At 40.7% G+C, this 21,588-nt stretch overlaps 1 protein-coding gene and 1 long non-coding RNA gene across 10 annotated transcripts in view; one reads left to right on the top strand and one right to left on the bottom strand.

Annotated features, from left to right (window-relative positions):
- Positions 1-17,175, bottom strand: part of bsg (basigin) — a 29,977-nt gene extending 12,802 nt beyond the window's left edge. For 4 of the 5 annotated variants that reach the window (XR_011354431.1, XR_011354430.1, XM_069928164.1 and 1 more), the window contains exons 1-4: positions 16,270-17,175; positions 3,278-3,625; positions 2,146-2,323; positions 1,580-1,668 (exon numbers count right to left, since the gene is read on the bottom strand). Coding sequence is in view for 3 of the 5 variants with exons in the window: in XM_069928164.1 (XP_069784265.1) it covers positions 1,580-1,668; positions 2,146-2,323; positions 3,278-3,625; positions 16,270-16,333 (679 nt within the window). In the remaining 2 variants the exon portion in view is untranslated. Of the gene's footprint in view, positions 1-1,579; positions 1,669-2,145; positions 2,324-3,277; positions 3,626-9,018; positions 9,213-16,269 lie in introns of all 5 variants that reach the window. The other variant, XM_069928166.1, reaches the window with a different exon arrangement.
- Positions 15,926-21,588, top strand: part of LOC138758781 (uncharacterized) — a 52,690-nt gene continuing 47,027 nt past the window's right edge. For 3 of the 5 annotated variants that reach the window (XR_011354432.1, XR_011354434.1, XR_011354433.1), the window contains exon 1: positions 16,474-17,537. This is a non-coding gene — a long non-coding RNA (uncharacterized lncRNA). Of the gene's footprint in view, positions 16,163-16,473; positions 17,538-21,588 lie in introns of those variants that run through there. The other 2 variants (XR_011354435.1, XR_011354436.1) reach the window with 2 other exon arrangements.

Here is a 21,588-nt window from a genome sequence, read left to right as displayed (position 1 = left end):
TGTATGATATCACATTAAACCCTTAGATTATTTTTCCTGAAGGCAGAATTTCTAATTATTGGTAACTGTAAACTTTACTAAAAAATAAATGTATACAAAAAATGTAAACAAACTGACTGTGGAAATACAGAAAATTATTCAGTAATAAATAATGAGCAAGTTAGACCTCTTTCCTGATGGCAGCAGCAAAAACAGACCATGTGCTAGGTGGTGTTCTCTGAAGGCAGTGTTCCATGTAGATTTTCTCAATGGTGGGGAGTTTTCCCTGTGATACATTGGGCTGTGCCCACTTCATTATCTTACCATCGTCGAGATTTATCAAAATACTTTATAGCCAATGAAACAGTTCAGAAGCCGTGGTACTGTGAAACTGGGAGCACCCATGACAGCAGATCCCACAAAACAAACAAGCAGCTAAATATCTGTATATTTGGCTTATATGTTCAGGTTCAAATATATTGTTTCATGTACCAAGATGCAGTGATAACATTTGTTTTATTGACAGTCCAGCTAGGCATTTTATACATAGTAGACTCTTGAGGGTTAGACGCAGTTCCAAATGTATGAAGAACTTTTCATTCTCATAGTTCTTGTGTAGCTCTTGCCCAGTTGCAGGAAAACAGACGGAGACTGATAGCTAATGTCTCAGACATCAGACAACATCTACGATAAAGCAGCAATCCTCCAATACAGGATGAATTGTTGAAATCTGAATCGAGATGAAACCCTTTATTTAGAAGGACCAGTCATTCATTAATGGCAGCACTGCCACAGGCATGAATCAGGGAGCAATGGAAACGCATCCTCTGCAGAGTCCTACTGCCTAGTTGTCATACCCAATAACTCTGTACAGGTTTAAGTTACCTGTAGAGCAGAGCAAGCAGTACATGGAAGGCCAGGGGTTGGCATTGCAGACCTCAATGGTTTGGGCTCAAGGAGAGCCAGGGACTATCACAGGGCACCAGACTGGGAAAACACACCTCAGTAAGAAGGTGGGAGTGCACCTTACAGGGTACAAGGGGACAGCAGCGAACCAGCGAGGAGCTTGCAGCCAAAGGCTTCACATCAGGCTGTGGGCAGCTCGAGACTGGCTCATGGGAACCAGGTACCAGGACCCATGAGAGGACTGATGGCAAGCAGGGCTCCCAAAGGGCCTTGGGTGCTGAAAGCTTTCTGGTCATATGTGGGGTTGGGAAACAGGCCAAGGAGGGAAACTCTGGTGCCAAGTTCACTGCTGGACCCAACAGGAGCCGCGCAGCTCTACAAGTTATAGGGTTGCTGGAAGTGGCAGCCACAGAGGAATCCTCCCCCCCACAAATAAAATATCCAGATAACTTGCGTTGGTGGTGCCCAAAGGAAAAAAGTTAGTTAATGTATTGAGAAGAAATGTTGGGTTGTCTGTACTTTCTGCACGAAACTTGTCCTCATCTTCTTATTCACTCTCAGACAAATGATCACATTCACTTTTTTTCCTTTTACGACCTCACCTCCATTATTAGAGCAATATACTTTATTAAATGGATTTTTTTTTTAAAGACAGCCTGTTCAACTTACAAAAATAAGTTTAAAAAGTCCAAACCTTTGACAAGGATGGTGTCATTGACAGAAGGAGTTGTGAAATAATGACAAGTGTACGCTCCTGAATGTTTCGCATCAACAGCATCTAGTCTGTAGGAATAAAGCAGAATATTGCAACTGAAGCATAAACCAAATCTCGTATACATGAAAAAAGTAAAGGATGTTCATACAAATTTAGGTAATGAAGCAGTCATTTAATGGCAATTCCTTGTGAACACTGGGAAACCAACTTTTTAAATAAAAAGCTACATTGCAAAAAGTCCTAAAGAAATGGAACCAACTCCCTGAAAGAACAAAACCAGGGTTGGTCGACTGGCCACATCCTGAATGCAATTTTAACAAAATGTTAGAGTTACTGAAATGAGCAATGTACAATAGAAACAACTCAATGCAAAAGCTAAATGAAGTATTGTTTTATGCCTTTTAATGAGTTGTGACGCTAATCACAGCATTAAACGATGCAGTAAACGTATTCAAAGGACTATTGTGTACTAGAACCTGTCTATATGACAGTAAAATCATTTCACCATTAATCATTCGTTAATAAATCTGTTAAAATGAGCATACTTGTATTCCATCAATGGTGATGAATCTGAATCCTTAGTTGCTGAGATTTCTATATCATCCTTTCTCCATACACGGCCCTCAATAAAAGAAGGTGGATCCGTCAGATTACAGCTGAGAATAGCCTCCTTCACATTTTCCGCAGGATTCAAAATTTGAAGATTCTTGATAATTATAGGGTCTAATTGCAAAAAAAAGAACAGGTTTGAAATTTAAATGAAAGCAAACTGAATGCAAAGACTAGTTAATGCCACTCTTAAATGAAAGCAAACTTCAAACACCCAACTCATCTATCAACCAACAATGAGGAAATGTTTTAACATAGATGAACTTTTTAATAATTGGGCAGTGGCCTGCTTGCTGCATCTACACCAATCCTCCACTGAAAGATTGTATAATATTTACCCACGAACACAATAAGCAATATGCAGGGGAACAGAGCATAGTCTAAGACTCTAATACAAAGAAGCTTCAACATTCAGAGTTGATCATGTAGAACATGGCAGCCATTGCACAAATAATTACAATAGTTTAATAAAATACAAAGAAATTATGGGGAATTGAATTCCAGCCAAGAATACGAGAAAGCTTTCAGATGCCATCTTCTGGTTACAAAAGGTAAAACTGAAGACAAGTAACAGAGTGTGAGATTGCAATATTACAAAGAGACAATATAAAATACATTTCTATTTTGTATTACAGTATAAAGATTAATAAGCCAGACACCTAACATCATCTGTTTAGATTTACACTACTGAATCTAAAATTGCTGCACTTGCTAATTAAACACAAATTTAAACCTTGCAACCTCTGGCAGCTTTCCAAATTACTGTTCAAATCAGATTAATTTGACAGGCAACCACTAAACAAACATTCAGAGTTGCTCGAGTAGAATGATCATGCATTAAGCAAAATAATTTAAAACACAACAGAATTTAGGAAACAATCTCACAACCTTGCAACAAGTCAGAGGATAAAAACAGGATTTATCAGGAATGAGAAGGAATGGAGTAACTTTGATCGAACCAGGGGCTTTTCTTGAAGGGATGACACAAAGGGCAGAAAAATGCATACCAGGTGCTTGAAATAAGCAACTAGTAAACATCTCTGACTACGTTCGACAACCACCACTCACGTTCAATGACAATTACTGTTGCCTGAGACCGTATCCACTTGGCTTTTGGGCTCTTTTTTAAATCGTTGCGGTAGGGATCATTACTGGCTCTGCATTCATATGTGCCCGTGTCTTCGATACTTAGATTTGTGATGCTGATGGTGCTCTTGGCATCAAGGTTATAGGTGAAGTGGATGTTGACCCGTTGTTGTCGTGCACCATCATAGAGCTGTGACATAACTTTAGTATCATTGACCTCAACAGACCACCACTGAATTTCAGGGGTGGGTTTTCCAATTACCACACAGTGCAATTCTATACTTTCTTCAATTATCTTCACTTCAGACAATGGTGATTTTATAAAGCCAGCTGCAATAAAAAAAATCTTTTCCAACAAAACAGAGAATTGAACAGATTTAAGTTTATGAACAAAGAGAACGTTGAAAGAATACTAAAAGGAAGTTCTTACACTTTAGTATGAACAATTTTTGCCAAGCAGTCATCATTACAAAGGGACTTGACAATAATAAAAAATAATTTTGACATTAATACCTTCACCATGTAGCCTTCCTCTACAAGTTCTGAAACACAGTTGAGTCCAGCATGAAAAAACTCAGCAATGTTGTCAACAGACTTTTTTAGCACCTATTTAAAAAGCAACCTATGCATTTCTTTTGTGACATACAGTTCAGTACTCCAACCCAGTAACTTAACTTTATTATTGCACACAAATTTCTAGCAGACAGTAAATGAACATTTCACACAAGCCATTAAATACCAGTACTTGACAAGATTGCTATGTGACTGCCAGAACAATAAACTATCACTGCAATACTATGTATAGTAAAAAGTATGCTACTGTTGTTAATATATATTCACTCTATGGCTAAGCTATGAGATATAAACAATCTCAAGATAAATTGTCATTTCAAAAGGAATTTTATTGGAGGAATAAAATTAAGATAATTTTGCTTTACAAGAAGAAAATTGGAAAGATAATTTGTCTCTGTCATTTCAATTGATAAATCCCAAAACAAAAGCTATTGTACATCCAAAATTTGCATCAGTATATCAAATTAACTGGAGGGACACTACTTGGATCAGTTCAGAGCCTACAGCTGTTCGCAACCTATATCCAGGATTTGGATGAAGGAATTGTTATTTTTACAAGTTTGCCGATGCTACTAAATCGGACCCTCTGGTGGGCTGCAAAGAAGCTTCAGCATGACATAGGCAAGTTAAATGACTGGGTAAGAAAAACCACAAAGCCATATTTTTGGTAGGAAAAATTATAAACAGTTACGTGTGGATGTCTTTATCCATGAATCACTGAGGTTCAGGTACTTCTGGAATACTATATCTAGGATCTGGTACTGGTATCCAAGGAAGTATATACTTATAATGTTTACAGCATAGCATTATTATGATCCAACTGGACTGATTTCTGAGATGGTAGGGTTATTAAATTACGTGATTAAGATGATTTGGCCTTGAAGAAATGAGGTGATATTGTTGAAACATTCACAATTTCACTGGCCATCACCTCAACCACAAGAGAGAACATAGAACAAAACACCACAGGCCCTTCGGCCCTCGATGTTGTGCCAAAATATATATTCCTTAAAAAAGTACTAAACCCTCCCTACCCCATATCTATAATTATTTTTTTAAACAATATAAATTGGTTTGGATTAAGTGGTTCCCTTCCATTATCCAGAAACAAAAGATGCCTGCCAAAATTTGAAAAGGACCCTCAGTAAAAATTAATTATTGCTTTACTGGAGTATTGTCCATCTTATACCCAATTATTGACTTTGCATTTATTTTTGAAAATCATCCTGGAACTTAGGTAGGGCTTAATTATTGACTAGAACCAGAGAGGGGGAAAAAAAAAATCAAGATTTTTTTTTCGATATCCTTCTAATATATGGTGAAAAAGAAGAAATACTGAATAAAAACATTTAGTTGTAAATTATATAAACTTTTCACCAAAGAGCTGAAATTAAAGAACAAACAGATGTACATCTCCAAAACAAAATGTGTTAATAGCATATCACCTATATAGGCTTATAATAATAAATCTTTTTTAATATTACTTTAATAATATTAAAGCTTATTTTAATAAATCTGTTGATTAGCAAGTTTTTAATGCCTTTAACTGCATTGTCAATTCTCTTGAAGTTGAGAACTGGAGTTCGTGTCATGAGCTCACATCGGTGAGCCAATCTTGATTCAGAGTTTAGATAACAAATTCTGCTCAAAACATATGGCTAAATGAGTCCCAGGATCCATGTTGTACAGGTACACGATCCTTTATCCGGAACCCTTGGGTGACAGTGTGTTCCAAATTTTGTATTTTTTCCAGATTTCAGAAAGCTCACCCGAATTGTGCTGTCGTATCCAGCCCCATCCCCTTCCAGTCGCCCAGACGTCTCCCCCGACCACATCCTCCGCTTGGCAGATTTTGGATCTTTCCGGATTTTAGATGTCCAGATAAAGGATCATGTACCTGTATTTCCTTTCTTAACAAATTACATTGTGCAATACAATTTAATGAGAAAAGCAGTCTTGCAGGGAAAACTGAAATAGTTTCAATTAACACAGTGATAATACAGAACTTGCTAATCATATACCACACCTTATTTAACATGATCAAATAAGTGAAGCCGAGGGCATCAATTATATTTTCTGAAATTAAGGAATATACAGTATTACAAAATAGAAAAGTGGAGATATTTATTATTCTTGTTTTGTATTTATTATCATTTTTAAATGTATACTATTGTAGTTACATTTTTAAGTAACTGGCTGCAGTGTATGCATATTGTATGATGTATATGTTGGCACAGTTAGCATTGCATTAATGCAGCACCAGCGACCTCGGTTCGAACCCAGCGGTGTATTCAAGGAGTTTGCACATTTTTCCCATGTCGGCATTAGTTTCCCCTGGATGCTCTGGTTTCCTCCCACCCTTCAAAACATAGTGGGGGGTTTGCAGGTTAATTGGGATATTTGGGTGGCACCACAGGCTCATGGGGGGGGGGAGGGAAGTGCCTGTTATCAAGCTATATGACTAAATTTTTAAAATTTAATAAGCGTTTTATTACAGGTCGAGTACCCCATATTCAAAGTTCTGAAAATTGAAAAGATCCAAAAATCAAACTTTTTTTAACCGCCAACATGACATCGCAAGTTGAAAAAATTCACCACCTGACTTGCCCATGTGGGGCTCTATCGCTCTGTTGGTGCCATTTTGATATAGAGCTGTGGTATACAAAGATATAGTTGATAAGAAAAAGAGGAAGCGTTTATGTTCATCTTATAGAAAGTCAAGCTGTTGGAGAAACGGGACAGCGGTGCAAGTATGAGACATCTTACAAAAGAGTATGATGTCTACAATCTACATATGACCTGAAGAAACAGAAGGATAAACTGTTGAAGTTCTGTGATAAAAGTGATGAACAGAAGTAAATTAAAAAATAGAAAAACACTGCATAAAGCTACAAGTGAAGATCTCGATCGTGTGTTGATGGAGTGGATCAGTGAGTGTCATTCACAGTGAACACATCATGGAACTATTCCACTATTGAGAAGGAAGTGTCTATAATATTTGCTCTGCAGAATTTTCATGTACATCTCGGCATCTCTCATGAACCAATTGTGATATTTACTGACCACAATCCTCTGGTGTTTTTGAATAAAATGAAGAATAAAAACAGAAGATTGTTAAACTGGAGTTTAATATTGCAAGAATATAATCTGCAAATTAATATCGGAGGTACAAATAATGTGATAGCAATTTGTTTATCAAGATGTTAAAATTGATCATGTATAGAAAAATACACTCTCAACATTGGGTTACATTATTATAACATGTTATATTGTTATCACTTTAGTGATTTTAAAGTCAGTTTAGTTATAACTGAATTGTAATTCAAGAGTTAAAATTCCTTTTTCAGGGGAAAGTGTTTTTGGGAGATAAATTGGGGCAGCGTTTTTTAGTGTAGGTCTCATACAAACACTTTAAAATAGATCTTATTTAAAATATTGGAGCTCTGCTCATGCTAGACAGGCCGGTTCCAAGAGCCTTTGCAAAGGCTTTGGAGAGTGTCCAAGAGACTTCACTAATGGATTGTTATTTACAAAAGGCAACAGGTGAAAGAACTTGTCAGAGCCGCAGGCTGTCTGGAGTGGAACTTGCTGTTCTAAGAGGGTCATGTGGTTTTGCCACCAGAGAGAGAGAAAAACAGACTTTTTCTCAGTGAGAGAGAGTTCAGTTCTGCATTGCTAGTCAGCAGCAGAAGCTGGGACTGGAACAGGATAAGCTGGCAAGCTTGTGGGGAAAAACCCCATTTGGAAGACGGGTTGTGAGTGCTTAGTTCAGCCTGGTCAAAGTCCTTGTGGTTCATACAAGAGGAGAGGACTAGCTGCCTAATGTTTCACTTGAAATAAGAGAAACAAAAAGGTATTCTGTGATGACCTGAAAGAAAGGTTATCATCTGGAAAACCCTGATGGGGCAAGTTTCTTCGACAAGACACTGAAGTGGCTGGTTACAAGGAATCAGTTATGGGTGTTCAGCCTGGTGATCTTCATAAATGTTAAATTCTGTACCGAGTATAAGAATGACCTGTGACCAGTAAACGGTGAGACTGGACTGTGAACCAAAGAACTTTTCTGAACTTACATACACATTACTTACACGTGCACTTAGAATTAGAAGGGGGTTAGATATTCACCAAGACAAATAGTTACTTAAATAAAAGTTGCTTTTAATTATTTTAAAACACGAAAACAGGATCAAACTTTAACTTATTACTATTAACTAACCATTTGTCTTGGTGAATATCTATTGCTGCTTGGTTTTGGGGTCCTCTAGGTTCGTAACAAAAGGAACTGTGAATATTTAACATGCTGGTTGAATAAATTTAAAAGACATGGCATTAAATTTTTTAAGATTTGTGGGGATAAAGCATCTGCTGATCACAGAGCAGCAGAGAATTTTATTGATGAGTTTGCCAAGATCACTGTTGATGAAAATCCGATTCCAGAACAAGTCTTGTAATGCTGATAAAATATCACTATTTTGGCGTTATTGCCCCAGGTCACTGACTATAGATGATGAGACAGCCCTTACAGGAATGAAGGATGCCAAAGACAGAGTAACTGTGCTGGGACGTGTTTATGCAGCAGGCACACACAAGTGTAAACTTGCTGTGATCGGCAAAAGCTTTCAACCTCATTGTTTTAAAGGAGTGAATTTCTTACCATTCCATTATTATGCAAAAAAAGGCATGAGTGATCAGGGATATCTTTTGATTGGTTTAACAAACATTTTGTGCCAGCGGTCATGCTCACTGCAGGGAAGCTAGACTGGATGATGACTGCAAGATTTTTTAAAATTTCTCAACAACCGTTCTGCTCATCCTCCAGCTGAAAATCTCAAAGATAATGTTCATATCATGTACTCCCCCCCCCCCCCCCCCAAATATGACTTCATTAATTCAGCCATGTTACCAAGGTATCCTTGGATCAATGAAGAGTAAATACAAAAACACTTTCTTGAACAACATACTGTCAGCAGTGAACAAAAGCTTAGGTGTGTCAGGTTTCCAAAAAGAGTTTAGCATAAAGGATGCCATACATGCTGTTGCCAAAGCTTGGAACACAGTGTGATGGAATTGTGCTATTATTAATCTTTAGTTATTATATACTACTTAGTAAAGTTATTTTGTGAGTTGAATTCAGGAACAGAGACACTTACACACAGAAACCATTTTGAGAGGCGAAATGTCTACTGGTTCACTGTTTGGTTGAAGCTGTGTACACATCCATAAAACTGAAGTGATTCCTCATCGGAACTAAAGACAATGATGTTTGCCGAGAGATGGCATCTGTTCAAACAAGTTGGCTTTTGCTTCGATGATATGTGTACACACAAAGCCATCTGCTTGTGACCTAATCAGACAAATCAGAACCATCAACTCATACTTTTGGAAGAGATGAGACTTCAAACAGCATCAGCAGGGAGGTCATGTCATATGATTGAAACTCCAAAAAAGTCATCTTTAATATTGCTCATCTGAAGTCAGAGAAAATACAGAGACATCGTCAGTAAGTTTTTTTTAATGGCATTCTCCTTGGGAAATGCACAAAATCAGTGGCAGTGAAAGAGTCACTTCACTGTCTCTTTGTCAAAAGAGAGCAGTTGTCTCATATCCATTTTTAAATGGTTACTTCATGTAATCCTTGCCTGTGTTTGTTGAAAGCAACATGTAAAACAAGTTCCGGAACCTCCACGCAAGAGAGAAGGAGTATGCAAAATCATTTCTATGGAGAAACAATTCTCAGAAAACCACTCTATAAATAATTTGTGAGTTTGAGAACTTTTGATTGGCAGTTTTAAAGACTGAATTTCAACACAAAAAATTTCTGAGACTGAACATTAAAATCATTCTTCAGAATTATGCCATGGTTTTGGGATTTGCCACACACAGTGGGGTTAAGTTTAGAGTTGAATAAGATTTTATATTATTTAATAGCTATTAATAAAAAGTATTGTTTTGGCGAATTTCTATTGCTGTTGGTCTAGGTCATAACTAAAGTGAAGACACAGTTGTATACGCCTGGCACATCCTCTGGCCTGAGTGATGACAATGAACAAGATGGTGATTTTGAAGGATTCCGTATATAAGGTGAGAAAAAAAGTCATGTGACCTCCTTACATATGCAAGAGTCTGTCAGTAAGCTGGAAGAAGGGATATTGAAGAAGTTGTTGTGGTTTAACCGCTGATACAATTATTCTGCTGATGCTACTGTGCCTAGTTACATAAAACTGAAAAACCCAATAACCAAAAAAACATCTGTTCCCAAGCGTTTCGGATATGGGATATTGTATTAACTAGAAATAGTAACTAGACTTTTTTTTGGAACAGCTCAAAAGACGATTAATAGAAACAAAGAAAGGCCAGCAGTTAGTCATGGATCTTGTTTATGGAAAAAAAATACCAAGGATTGAATATTTTGTTTGGGCTTACATATGTCAGAACTAATTTCCACTGTTGTCACTAAAAGGTCCATCTCTATTTTCTCAAACTAACATTGGAATGTCACCAGTAGTGACTATAAATGTCAGTATTCCCTCAGATATTGACCAATGGCCTTAAAATGGGAGTCAAAAATAACAGAAACAAGCACATGCTATTCACTTTCTTTGGTCTGTCCTCAATGCTCAGAAATCAGCTGCTTTTGTTATGCTGCTTTGAAGGTCACCTTGAGCCTTCAACATGAACAAAGCTACAACATTACATTAACATGATACTGCTACAGCCAATTGGCTTGTTTAACTTCTAACTAAATGTTAAGTTACTTGCATCTATATCTGTACTGCAGATGGTGTACTTGAAAAATGGCACCAATCAAGCATCTAATAGCAACCATGATAATGTTTTGTTAGACAAATTAATAATGTTTGAATTACAATTTAACCAATGACTGCAATCAATAACTAAACAAAGATAATTTTCTGCTCAATTAATTTTAAAGTTATAAAAAAGCAGCTTTGGGAGATGTCTAATGACAGAACAGAGATGTATGACCTTGGCCTGTTCCCATGATCCACTGAGATCTTGCTCCATTTGACATACTGGATTCAATTACACCAGCGACAGATTTCAAGAATGTGGTGAATCACAAACATTTCAACTAATTATCGCAAATGAATTTTCAGCAACACTTGTGTTCAATTTTCAAAATAGCCACAACTTTTATTCCCAACGCTTATCAGCGTGCTTCTGTGACTTACAATCATTTAATCTTTTGACCAAAGATGATCGAACAAATTCACAATTCCACTGAGAGGTTAAGAAGGCTTTCAACTAAGACAGAAATGCAAAGATCCATTGGGAATGAACAACAGCCGCTTCTCATGAAGCTGACACAATACAGAGAAAATGCTCAAAATATTTTTTCTTTCAACCACAAGGTCAGCAATATGGAGATCTCAAAGAAATCAAATGAGTTCAGAGGAAACATCTTTAGAGTGATGAGAACACTGAACAAACATGCCATCGTTAGGTTTGATGCGAGTATGTACAACCAGACAAAACAGCACTTCTCCAGATTACAAATGCATAAGGGGATAAGCACATTCAAAGTGCAGTAAGATAAATGCAGGATCTGTGACACGAAAGAGAAAGAATGAGCTTGTGGAGCCCTTACTACTGACATATACTAAAGGAAGCTTACAAAATAGTTACCAGGGAAATTAACAGGACTAAAAGAATAATCATAATTCTGATACTGAGTAATTAGCAATGGTGAATTTTTGTGGTGAATTATTTCCTCAGAGCCCATTCAATATGTCAAAGCTCTCGTTCCCTTAGTCAAGATCTAATTGCTACCTTCAGTCTTCGCAGGTATGTCGTTCCAGCATCATCCAACATTAAACCAGGTGGGTAGATTACAAGATGAACCACATCTTCCACTATTAACATTAGGTTTCTGTGTAATTCCAACGCATGGATTTGAGCTTCTGAATATCATTCCAAATCCTACTCCTGCATTTTGAACTGTCACAGATCAGGGATTCCCATAAATTAAAGGGTACATTACAACTCCCCCTGAGCTGCCCCCCAACCCCCCCCCCCCCCCCCCCCCACGAAGGCTTGAAAGCATCTTTGAGTCTTCTCTCCACTACACAGAAAAGTGTAGTCTTCTCTCCACTACACAGAAAAGTTCAAAATAGTATAACTGTTTCAAGAGTCTGTGCCAAACCAGTTTCTTCACAAGTAGTATAGTGCCTAAATGTACCCTGTACATTACATCATAAAAAATTAAATACAGTTTAATTCTAGAAATGTTGATAGGTCCTCCAGGTCTAAACCTCCCATACAATCAAGAAGGATTCAGCACCCAAGGCTCATTGGGAGCCCTTCTTGACCTCTGCAAATTCTGACACCGATACCTGGTTCCCATGAGCCAGTCTCCAGCAACCCGCAGCATGTGTGGGTCTTTTGACCGCAAGTCGCCATCAGCCCGCAGTCTGTGGGCCCTCAGCCACAGCTCCTCACTGGTCCTCTGCAATGGTCACTGTCCCATAGGGTTATTACCCAGGGTTCTTCTTCTCAATTGGGGGGGGGGGGGTGTTTTTCCCAGTTTCTGGTGCCCTACACCAGTCCGCTACTACCTTGCTCTGCAAACCCGAGGCCTCTGCCAGTACAGGCACTGCCATCTTGGGCACAGGATTTCAAATAAAATCATTGCCAGCTTCTTTAACAGGCCTTTTAAAGCTTGTATGGAGCTGGCAGCATTAGGACTGGGGAGATTGACCCTGTGGAGGAGTGCTGTCTCCCCAGGTCCACAGCCACGTGGCCATTTTCTTATGTCAATTCACTATGATTTAATTAATATTGGACTGGGATATTCATGTGTAATGACCTACAAAAACATTTCCCCTTCCTCAAAAATCAAAAGCTTCAAACTTCATGGAACTGAACCAGGCTAATTGTGAGTTGTTAATATGGAACATCTAGCCTAACCTTCTGAGGAATCAATGCACTTTAGATGCTCAACCTAATAAAATAATAAATACTAATAGCTACAAAATCAAATCAGGGGCTGAGCATCATGTAGCGAGTAACTCACATCCCTAACATCTCAATGCATTTGTCGACATCAAAAATGCACAAGGTAGAAGTCAGGCAACGTGGCACCATACTAGATACAATTCTTAGTTCACTGACACCAATCACTGCCAACAATCATTCCTTCCATCACTGGCACACATTCACAATACAAAATGTAACGTGTTACTCTGACGGTTACCCTCAAACCCATGACTTCTGTTGCCGTTAAAGATAGGACTAGCAGATAGAAGGGAACATCACAGGTTCCATTCCAAGTCTCTCGCTATCCTAATTTAACCCTTTGGACTCCAGCCATTATAACTTTCCATAATATATAAATTATAGTAGGAGCACTCACTACGAACCAGCTGGTGATTGGGTACAAAACGAGAGCCAGGAAACAGAGCATATGCGCTTGTTGGTAGTCCCTGAAAGCAGGGACACGGAGTTCAAAGGATTAAAAATATAATGCTGTCTGCGATTGCCACTAAATATAATCCTTTCAACAACAGCAGCAGAAGACCTTCATCAGAAGAGCTACTACGTAGAGTTCAAAGGACAGGTGACAACTATGTCCTCAAAGACATTTAGATATGGTAATAAATGCAAAATTTGCCAGTGATGCCCCGATTCTGAAAATTAAATAAATGATCACACCATTAAATAAAAAGGTCACACCATTGTTGGCCTGATCTCTGTTTAAATAGATATTGAACAATATGCCAAGTTTAGTGCCAAATCCTTTTAAATAATTTAATAAATGAGATTTGTTATCATGTCCGATGTTTTCTGCCATAAAAATGAACATTAGAAAACTGAGAATTAGAATGGAATTGAAAGTCACTACCAACAAGGATCAAAACATTTTTTAACAATCAGGAGCACATTCAGAAAAAGAGCATGTAGCTTGTACTCTGGTTACTTATTAAAAGGCATTCCCTCAAATGACAAGTTGCTCAAATGTATACACGACTACAAACTCCTACATCACCCAATGCACCTGAAAAGGGTCAATGGGGGGGGGGAGAGAAAAAACTCAATAAACCATATTTAGTGAAGTGTAGTATCAGTAGTATATTCTTTGGCTTGGCTTCGCGGACGAAGATTTATGGAGGGGTAAATGTCCACGTCAGCTGCAGGCTCGTTTGTGGCTGGCAAGTCCGATGCGGGACAGGCAGACGCGGTTGCAGAGGAAAATTGGTGGGTTGAGGTTGGGTGTTGGGTTTTTCCTCCTTTGCCTTTTGTCAGTGAGGTGGGCTCTGCGGTCTTCTTCAAAGGAGGTTGCTGCCCGCCGAACTGTGAGGCGCCAAGATGCACGGTTCGAGGCGAGATCAGCCCACTGGCGGGGGTCAATGGGGCAGGCACCAAGAGATTTCTTTAGGCAGTCCTTGTACCTCTTCTTTGGTGCACTTCTGTCACGGTGGCCAGTGGAGAGCTCGCCATATAACACGATCTTGGGAAGGCGATGATCCACAGGAATATAACATGATTATTCATGGAAATCCTCAATCTGGTCTTTCACAACTGTTGGGTACAGCTCACTCAGTGTTTTAGGTTCAACAGAAACCACTTTTTCCTCCTCACATAAAAAAAGCATGTGTTTTCAATACATTATGTACATTGAGTTTAAACTCCAGCAAGAATTTATGAAAAGCAAAACTGCAAAATTAGCTTTGATAGTTCCTAAATTTACAAAATTAACTGGAAATTAAAAGTAAACATTTTTAAAAGCACAGATCCTACCTTCCCTTACTCAAGCTTAAATAATATTAGATTCCAATATCAATTTATCATCCATAAACCTTCACTCAAAAGGATTACTACGCAAAGCTGCCTGCATTGAAGCTATTATTAATCTAGTTTTGTTAGGTCAGAAAATTTTGTGCTTAACATTGGCTGCACAGAACAATAAATGTGATAAATTGAAAGAGAACCACCATGGAAAACCACATTGCATCAGTCGATTCTGAAGTCAAACCACCCTGAAGGCAAGTAAATAGTCTGAGAACTTCCTGTGCATTTGTAATGAGTGAATCAACAGAAGGGGTCACTCAGTTCCCTTTCAAGAAATACAATTTTTTTTAAATCACATGAAATGCAATTGCTTCTTTAGCAAGGGCTATTTTCAACCTGCTGCCACCCAGAAAGACATGAGGGTAAAATGGCTCTTAAATGTGTTCCTGGTGAGCCATAAGTAGCAAAGAAATACCCCTACAAATCAGATTAATACCATTACAGTAACTCAACATACAGGCTTTCATATGGAGGGGGGGTTTGCTTACAAAGCTTGACTGGAAACAAAGGAATCTAAAAATGTAACACATGCTACTCACAAGGTAATAATGACACAGGCAGTTTACGTAGTAATCCTTTTCAAGTGAAGGGCTACCGATGATCAGCTGGCACCAAGTGAAAGGCTACTGATGATCAGTTGGCACCAAATGAAGGGCAACCGATGATCAGCTGTCACCAAGTGAAGGGCTACCAATGATCAGCTGGCACCAAGTGAAGGGCTACCGATGATCAGCTGGCACCAAGTGAAGGGCTACCGATGATCAGCTGGCACCAAGTGAAAGGCTACTGATGATCAGCTGGCACCAAGTGAAGGGCTACCGATGATCAGCTGGCACCAAGTGAAGGGCTACCGATGATCAGCTGGCACCAAGTGCAGGGCTACCGATGATCAGCTGGCACCAAGTGAAGGGCTACCGATGATCAGCTGGCACCAAGTGAAGGGCTACCGATGATCAGCTGGCACCAAGTGAAGGGCTTCCGATGATCAGTTGGCAACAAGTGAAGGGATGATAAATTGGCATTGGAATCTAAAAACTGCATTACTTGAGTAAGGGAAGGTAGGATCTCTTTTTAAGAGGTGTTTCCTTCTAATTTCCAGTTAAATTTGTACATTTAAGAATGAATCTACCGTGGCTGGACTTTGAACGCCATGCACAAAGTGAAAACGTGTTTCATTTGTGTGGGGGAGGTAAACGTGCTCCCCGATCAATCTAATGGCGGAATTGGCAGAGACGCCGAATCGTTCCCCGACCATCTTGCTCGGGTTTATTTTGCTCCAGGTGTGGGAGCCGGATGTGGTTAATGACCTTGGGCTCCCCGCCCTGCAGAAGGCGAACCGATCGCCCAGGACGTTTGGCGGCGCTCGGCCGCCGTCCTTAGAAACAGGATCAGGCCAGTCAGCCCGATCTATCCGCCGCCGCCTAGGCCGTGAAAGCCCGGGCCAAACGCCCCCAGAAAAATCGACGTGGTCGGTCCGCTCTTATAAAGGTAAGAAAAAAAAGGGAAGATCTAAATCCATTCGCTGGAGAAAAAAAACCCACCACGCTGTATCTCAGCCCCCACCCCCCCGGTTTAAACGAAAGCCGGGGTCTCACCTACGTAGGCGCTGGCGGTGCGGAGGAGCAGCAGCAGGACGCCGAGGGTGGTGGTGGTCGCCATTCCCCGGGAGTCAGGAGTCACAGCTGCTCCGCTCCGTGGTCCGTGCAAAATGAACGTCCTCTGCCTGCTGCCGGCCGTCGCACCAACCGGCGCGCTCCTGCGCGCGCAGCACGTCAGCGGCGTGCGCGGCCCAGGCCGCTGAGTGACGGCGAGGAGGCGGCCCCGCTTCTGTGGGCGGGGTCCCAGGCCGCTGAGTGACGGCGAGGAGGCGGCCCCGCTCCTGTGGGCGGGGTCCCAGGCGGCTGAGTGACGGCGAGGAGGCGGCCCCGTTTCTGTGGGCGGGGTCCCAGGCCGCTGAGTGACGGCGAGGAGGCGGCCCCGCTTCTGTGGGCGGGGTCCCAGGCCGCTGAGTGACGGCGAGGAGGCGGCCCCGCTCCTGTGGGCGGGGTCCCAGGCCGCTGAGTGACGGCGAGGAGGCGGCCCCGCTCCTGTGGGCGGGGTCCCAGGCAGCTGAGTGACGGCGAGGAGGCGGCCCCGTTTCTGTGGGCGGGGTCCCAGGCCGCTGAGTGACGGCGAGGAGGCGGCCCCGCTCCTGTGGGCGGGGTCCCAGGCGGCTGAGTGACGGCGAGGAGGCGGCCCCGTTTCTGTGGGCGGGGTCCCAGGCCGCTGAGTGACGGCGAGGAGGCGGCCCCGCTCCTGTGGGCGGGGTCCCAGGCCGCTGAGTGACGGCGAGGAGGCGGCCCCGCTCCTGTGGGCGGGGTCCCAGGCGGCTGAGTGACGGCGAGGAGGCGGCCCCGCTCCTGTGGGCGGGGTCCCAGGCCGCTGAGTGACGGCGAGGAGGCGGCCCCGCTCCTGTGGGCGGGGTCCCAGGCCGCTGAGTGACGGCGAGGACGCGGCCCCGCTCCTGTGGGCGGGGTCCTAGGCCGCTGAGTGACGGCCGGTAGGCCCGCTCCTGTGCGGTGCCTACCAATCCTTTATCAACTATAAACAATCCAAAGCTCAGAAATGCTCTGCGATGACTGCAACTAGAAAGCTTAAAGGAGGTGATATAAAATAAGTATCTGAAATAAACCATCTTCAATGTTACATTTAAGGACTAATGGATTATGGACTGCAAAGATGCTCTTTATCCACTACAGATTGGCATTTAACACCATCATCCCTTCAAAAGTAATCGGCAAACTCCTTGACCTGGGAGTTATCACCCCACTGGATAATTGGATCATGGATTTCCACACCTCCAGACCACGGTCAGTGAAGATTGGTAAGAACTTCTCCTCCACAATCACCATCAGTTCCAGAGCACCCACAGGGCTCTGTTCTTCGCCCCCTGCTCTACTCACTTTACACCTACGACTGTGTGGCTCAGTACAACAATAACACCATCTACAAAGTTGCTGAGACTACTACGGTAGTGGGTGGTATAAAGGAAGGGGATGAGTCAGCATGCAGGATGGAGATTAAAAACTTGGGTTAATGGGGCACCAACAACAAATGTACTCAATATCATTAAAGCTAAGGAGTGGATTGTTGACTTCAGGAAAGGAAAGCCAGAGCTATACAATCCAATGATCATTGGGGTATCAGAGGTGAAGAGGGTGAGCAAATTTAAGTTCTTGGGGAGTCATTATCTCAGATCTGTCCTGGACACAATACACTAATGGCTTTGTGAAGAAAGCACGTCAGTGCCTCTACTTCCGCAGAAGTTTGTGGAGGTTTTGTTTGACACCAGAAACCCTGGCAAATTTCTACAGAGGTGTGGTAGAAAGTGTGTTGACTGGCTGCATCACCGTCTGGTATGAGATCACCAATACCTCTGAGTATAAAGCCCTCCAAAAGGTAGTGGACAAAGCCCAGGACATCACATGTAAAACCATCCTCACTATCGAGTACATCTACAGGGAACACTGCCATCAGAGGGCAGCAGCAAACATCAAAGACCCTCACCACCCAGAACACACTCTGTTCTCGCTGCTGCCATCAGGGAGGAGGTATAGGTGCCACAAGACTTGCACCACCAGGTTGAGGAACAGCTGCTACCCCTCCACCATTAGACTCCTCAATGACAAACTCAATCAGGGATTTATTTAAAGACTCTTACTTGTGCCCTTTATTTATTTTTTTAAATCATCTTTGTATTGAACAGTCACTTTGTTTCCATTCATTATCTGTCTATAGTTATTTATTTGTTTACATGTTAATGCTGTGTACAGTTTATTTTTAGCACTACCAATTAGTGGCAATTCTTCCTCTACAGCAGGAAAAGGAATCTCATGATTGTATGTGATGTCATGTACTCTGACAATAAATTTGAAATCTGAATCTGAATTCATTACTTCAACTAGCAGCTCGTTCCATACTTCCATCAATCTCTAATGTTCCTCCTAAACTTTTCCCCTTTCATCCTTAACCATGTCCTCTGGTTTGTATTTCACCTACCCTTAGTGGATAAAACCTATCTATATTTACTCTGTATCCCTCAAAATTTTAAATACCTCCATCAAATCTCCCCTAATTTCCATGTGCCAGGGAATAAAGTCCTAAGCTGATCAACCTTTCTCTGTAACTCTGTTCCAGTTAATTTCCTAGTAAATCTTCTTTGCACTCTTTGATATCTTTTTGATATCTTTCCTATATTTAGATGACAAAAAAAAACACACAATTCTCCAAATTTGGCCTCACCAATGTCTTATGAAACTTTACCATAACATCCCAACTCCTATACTTAATACTTTGATTTATGAAGGCCAGTATGCCTAAAGCTCCCTTCTCAGTCTTATCCACTTGTTACACCACTTTCAGGGAACTCTGTATTCATATTCCCATATCCCTCTGTTCTACCACCCTCCTCAGTGCCCTACCATTTATCATGTATGTTCTTTTTTTGGTTCGTCCTTCCAAAATTCAACACTTCACACTTGTCTGTGATCAATTCCAATCTCAATTTTTCAGCTAATTTTACCAGTTTGTCCAGATCCATCTGCAAGCTTTGAAAACCTACCTCACTGTCCACAACACCTCCAATCTTTGTGTCATCTGAAAACTTGCTGATCCAATTTACCACATTATCATCTAGTCCATTGATATAGATGACAAACGCTAATGGTCCCAGCACCGATCCCTGAAGCACATTACTAGTCACAGACCTCCACACCCTCTCCTTCATCAAGTTTCCTAGTAACCTCCTCATAAAATGCTTATCAGATTGGTAAACATGGCCTATCATGCAGAAAGCCATGTTGACTATCCCTAATCATTCCTTGGCTATCCAAATACTTGTATATCCGATCTCTTAAAACACCTTCCAATAACAACTACTGATGTCAGCCTCACCAGTCTACAATTTCCAGGGTGGCCTTTGGAGCCTTTTTTTAAGCACTACATTTTAAAGAATTCTGCCAGACCCCCTGCAGTTTCTAGACTAACCTCCCTTAAGGCCTGAGGGAATATCTTATCAGGTCCGAGGGATTTATCCACCCTTATTTGTTTTAAGACAGCAAGTACCTCCTCCCCTTTAATTTGTATCGGTTCCGTGACCTCACTGCTTGTTTTACTTATTTCCCATGACTTTGTGCCAGTTTACTGATGCAAAATATCCATTTAAGATCTCACCATCTCTTTTGGATCCATAGAAAGCCAACCACTCTGATCTTTTACGGGACCTATTTTATCCCTTACTCTCCTTTTGTTCTTAATATACCTTTAGAAACCCTTCAGACTTTGCTTCACATTGTCTGCCAAAGCAATCTCATGTCTTCTTTTCACCTTCCTGATTTCTTTCTTGAGTTTTTTCTGGAGTTTTATACTCAAGTACCTCATTTGCTCCATTGCATATACCTGTAATATACCTTCTGAATCAGATCCCCAATTTTCTCCAATCTTCACAGTTTTAATTTGAAAAAATAAAGATTAAAAAAATCCTTGTAGCTTGATTGCCAGAACTGTGCACAGTACTCCGTTTGGTGTAAGTGACATCTTGCTCAGCAGCATGGTAATCTCCAAACCATAGTATTCAACCCCCCACCCACCCAATGAAATCAAACATGGCAAGCCTTTACTGTTGCAATCATCTCTTAAGCTTTGTTGCAAATGGTATGGGTAGACAACTTGTCAAAATCACAAGGTACCCAATAAGCCCAGTGAGTGACTGACAATGTGACAAGAAGTACAAAGAAATTAGAAAATCCAATTGTTCCATGGAAAAAAATTGCTTCTCTCAAAGATCTTTCCATTACTTACATGGTTATGAAAGTCATTGATATAATTTAGAGGAATATAATTTTATGCTTTGATAGTCCATCAATAAAATAATTTGTACATTTTAAAATTTAGACATACAGCATGGTATCAGGCCCTTCCGGCCCATGAGCCTGTGCTACCCAATACCCCAGTTATCCGACAACCCCCATACATTTTTTTTCAAAGGTGGGAGGAAACCGGAGTACCTAGAGGAAACCCACACAGACACCATCAGATTCAAACCCGGGTCGCTGGCACTATAATAGCTTTGCGCCCACCACTACACTAACCGTGCTATCATCAATACCATCATGGCAGAAGGACATAGGCACGCCAAGGCCAAATATCTACTGGATCTCATTGATTACCCCTCCTCCAAATAATATCTAGCTGATGAAGGTTCCACAAAAATTAAAATGAAGACCATAATTATACTAACGATAACATCAGAAGTTTTCAAAATAAATGCATTTGATATTTCAAACCAGAGTTTGTGGAGAGAATTGCAATACATAAAAAAATTCTAGCTAGCATATTGGTGATGAATAAAGGTATATTTAAATTTATTTAATGCTTTTAACATTTGTAAATTCATCCCAAGTCTTCTCAGGCTAAATCTGACCACATGGGAGGTTAGCCTCATGTGACAAAAAGCGTAGAAAATGAGATCAATTTCAAAGTACTAACTTTCATGCTGAATTGTGCATTGCAATATCAAGATTTTTTTTTCCTTTCCTATTTTTATGCGCTTCTGGAAAACGTGTCTAAAACATTTAGAATTAGAATCACATAACCTAATGGTGACAATTACCATCTAGCTTGGCAATATAAACACAGCTTACCTTTAACAACTTTGAATAGTTTTCTATGGTACATTATAATAGCTGGCAGGGCACAGAAAACACTCTCCATCACTCAAGCCTATGTTTCCATTGGATCTATTTATATATATTGAGTAATTCCAGTGCACAGTAGGAATGATGCCAAGCACTACTGGAAGTATGCATAGTTCAGTACATATGATATTTTGGAGTGTTTTAATTACTCTTTTTTACAACTCAAAGGAGTTGATAAAT

The sequence above is a fragment of the Narcine bancroftii genome, chromosome 3, assembly GCF_036971445.1.
Source record: "Narcine bancroftii isolate sNarBan1 chromosome 3, sNarBan1.hap1, whole genome shotgun sequence".
Classification (NCBI taxonomy): domain Eukaryota; kingdom Metazoa; phylum Chordata; class Chondrichthyes; order Torpediniformes; family Narcinidae; genus Narcine; species Narcine bancroftii.
Note: the sequence above shows the minus strand (reverse complement) of the source record. Positions and strands in the feature narration are given on the sequence as shown.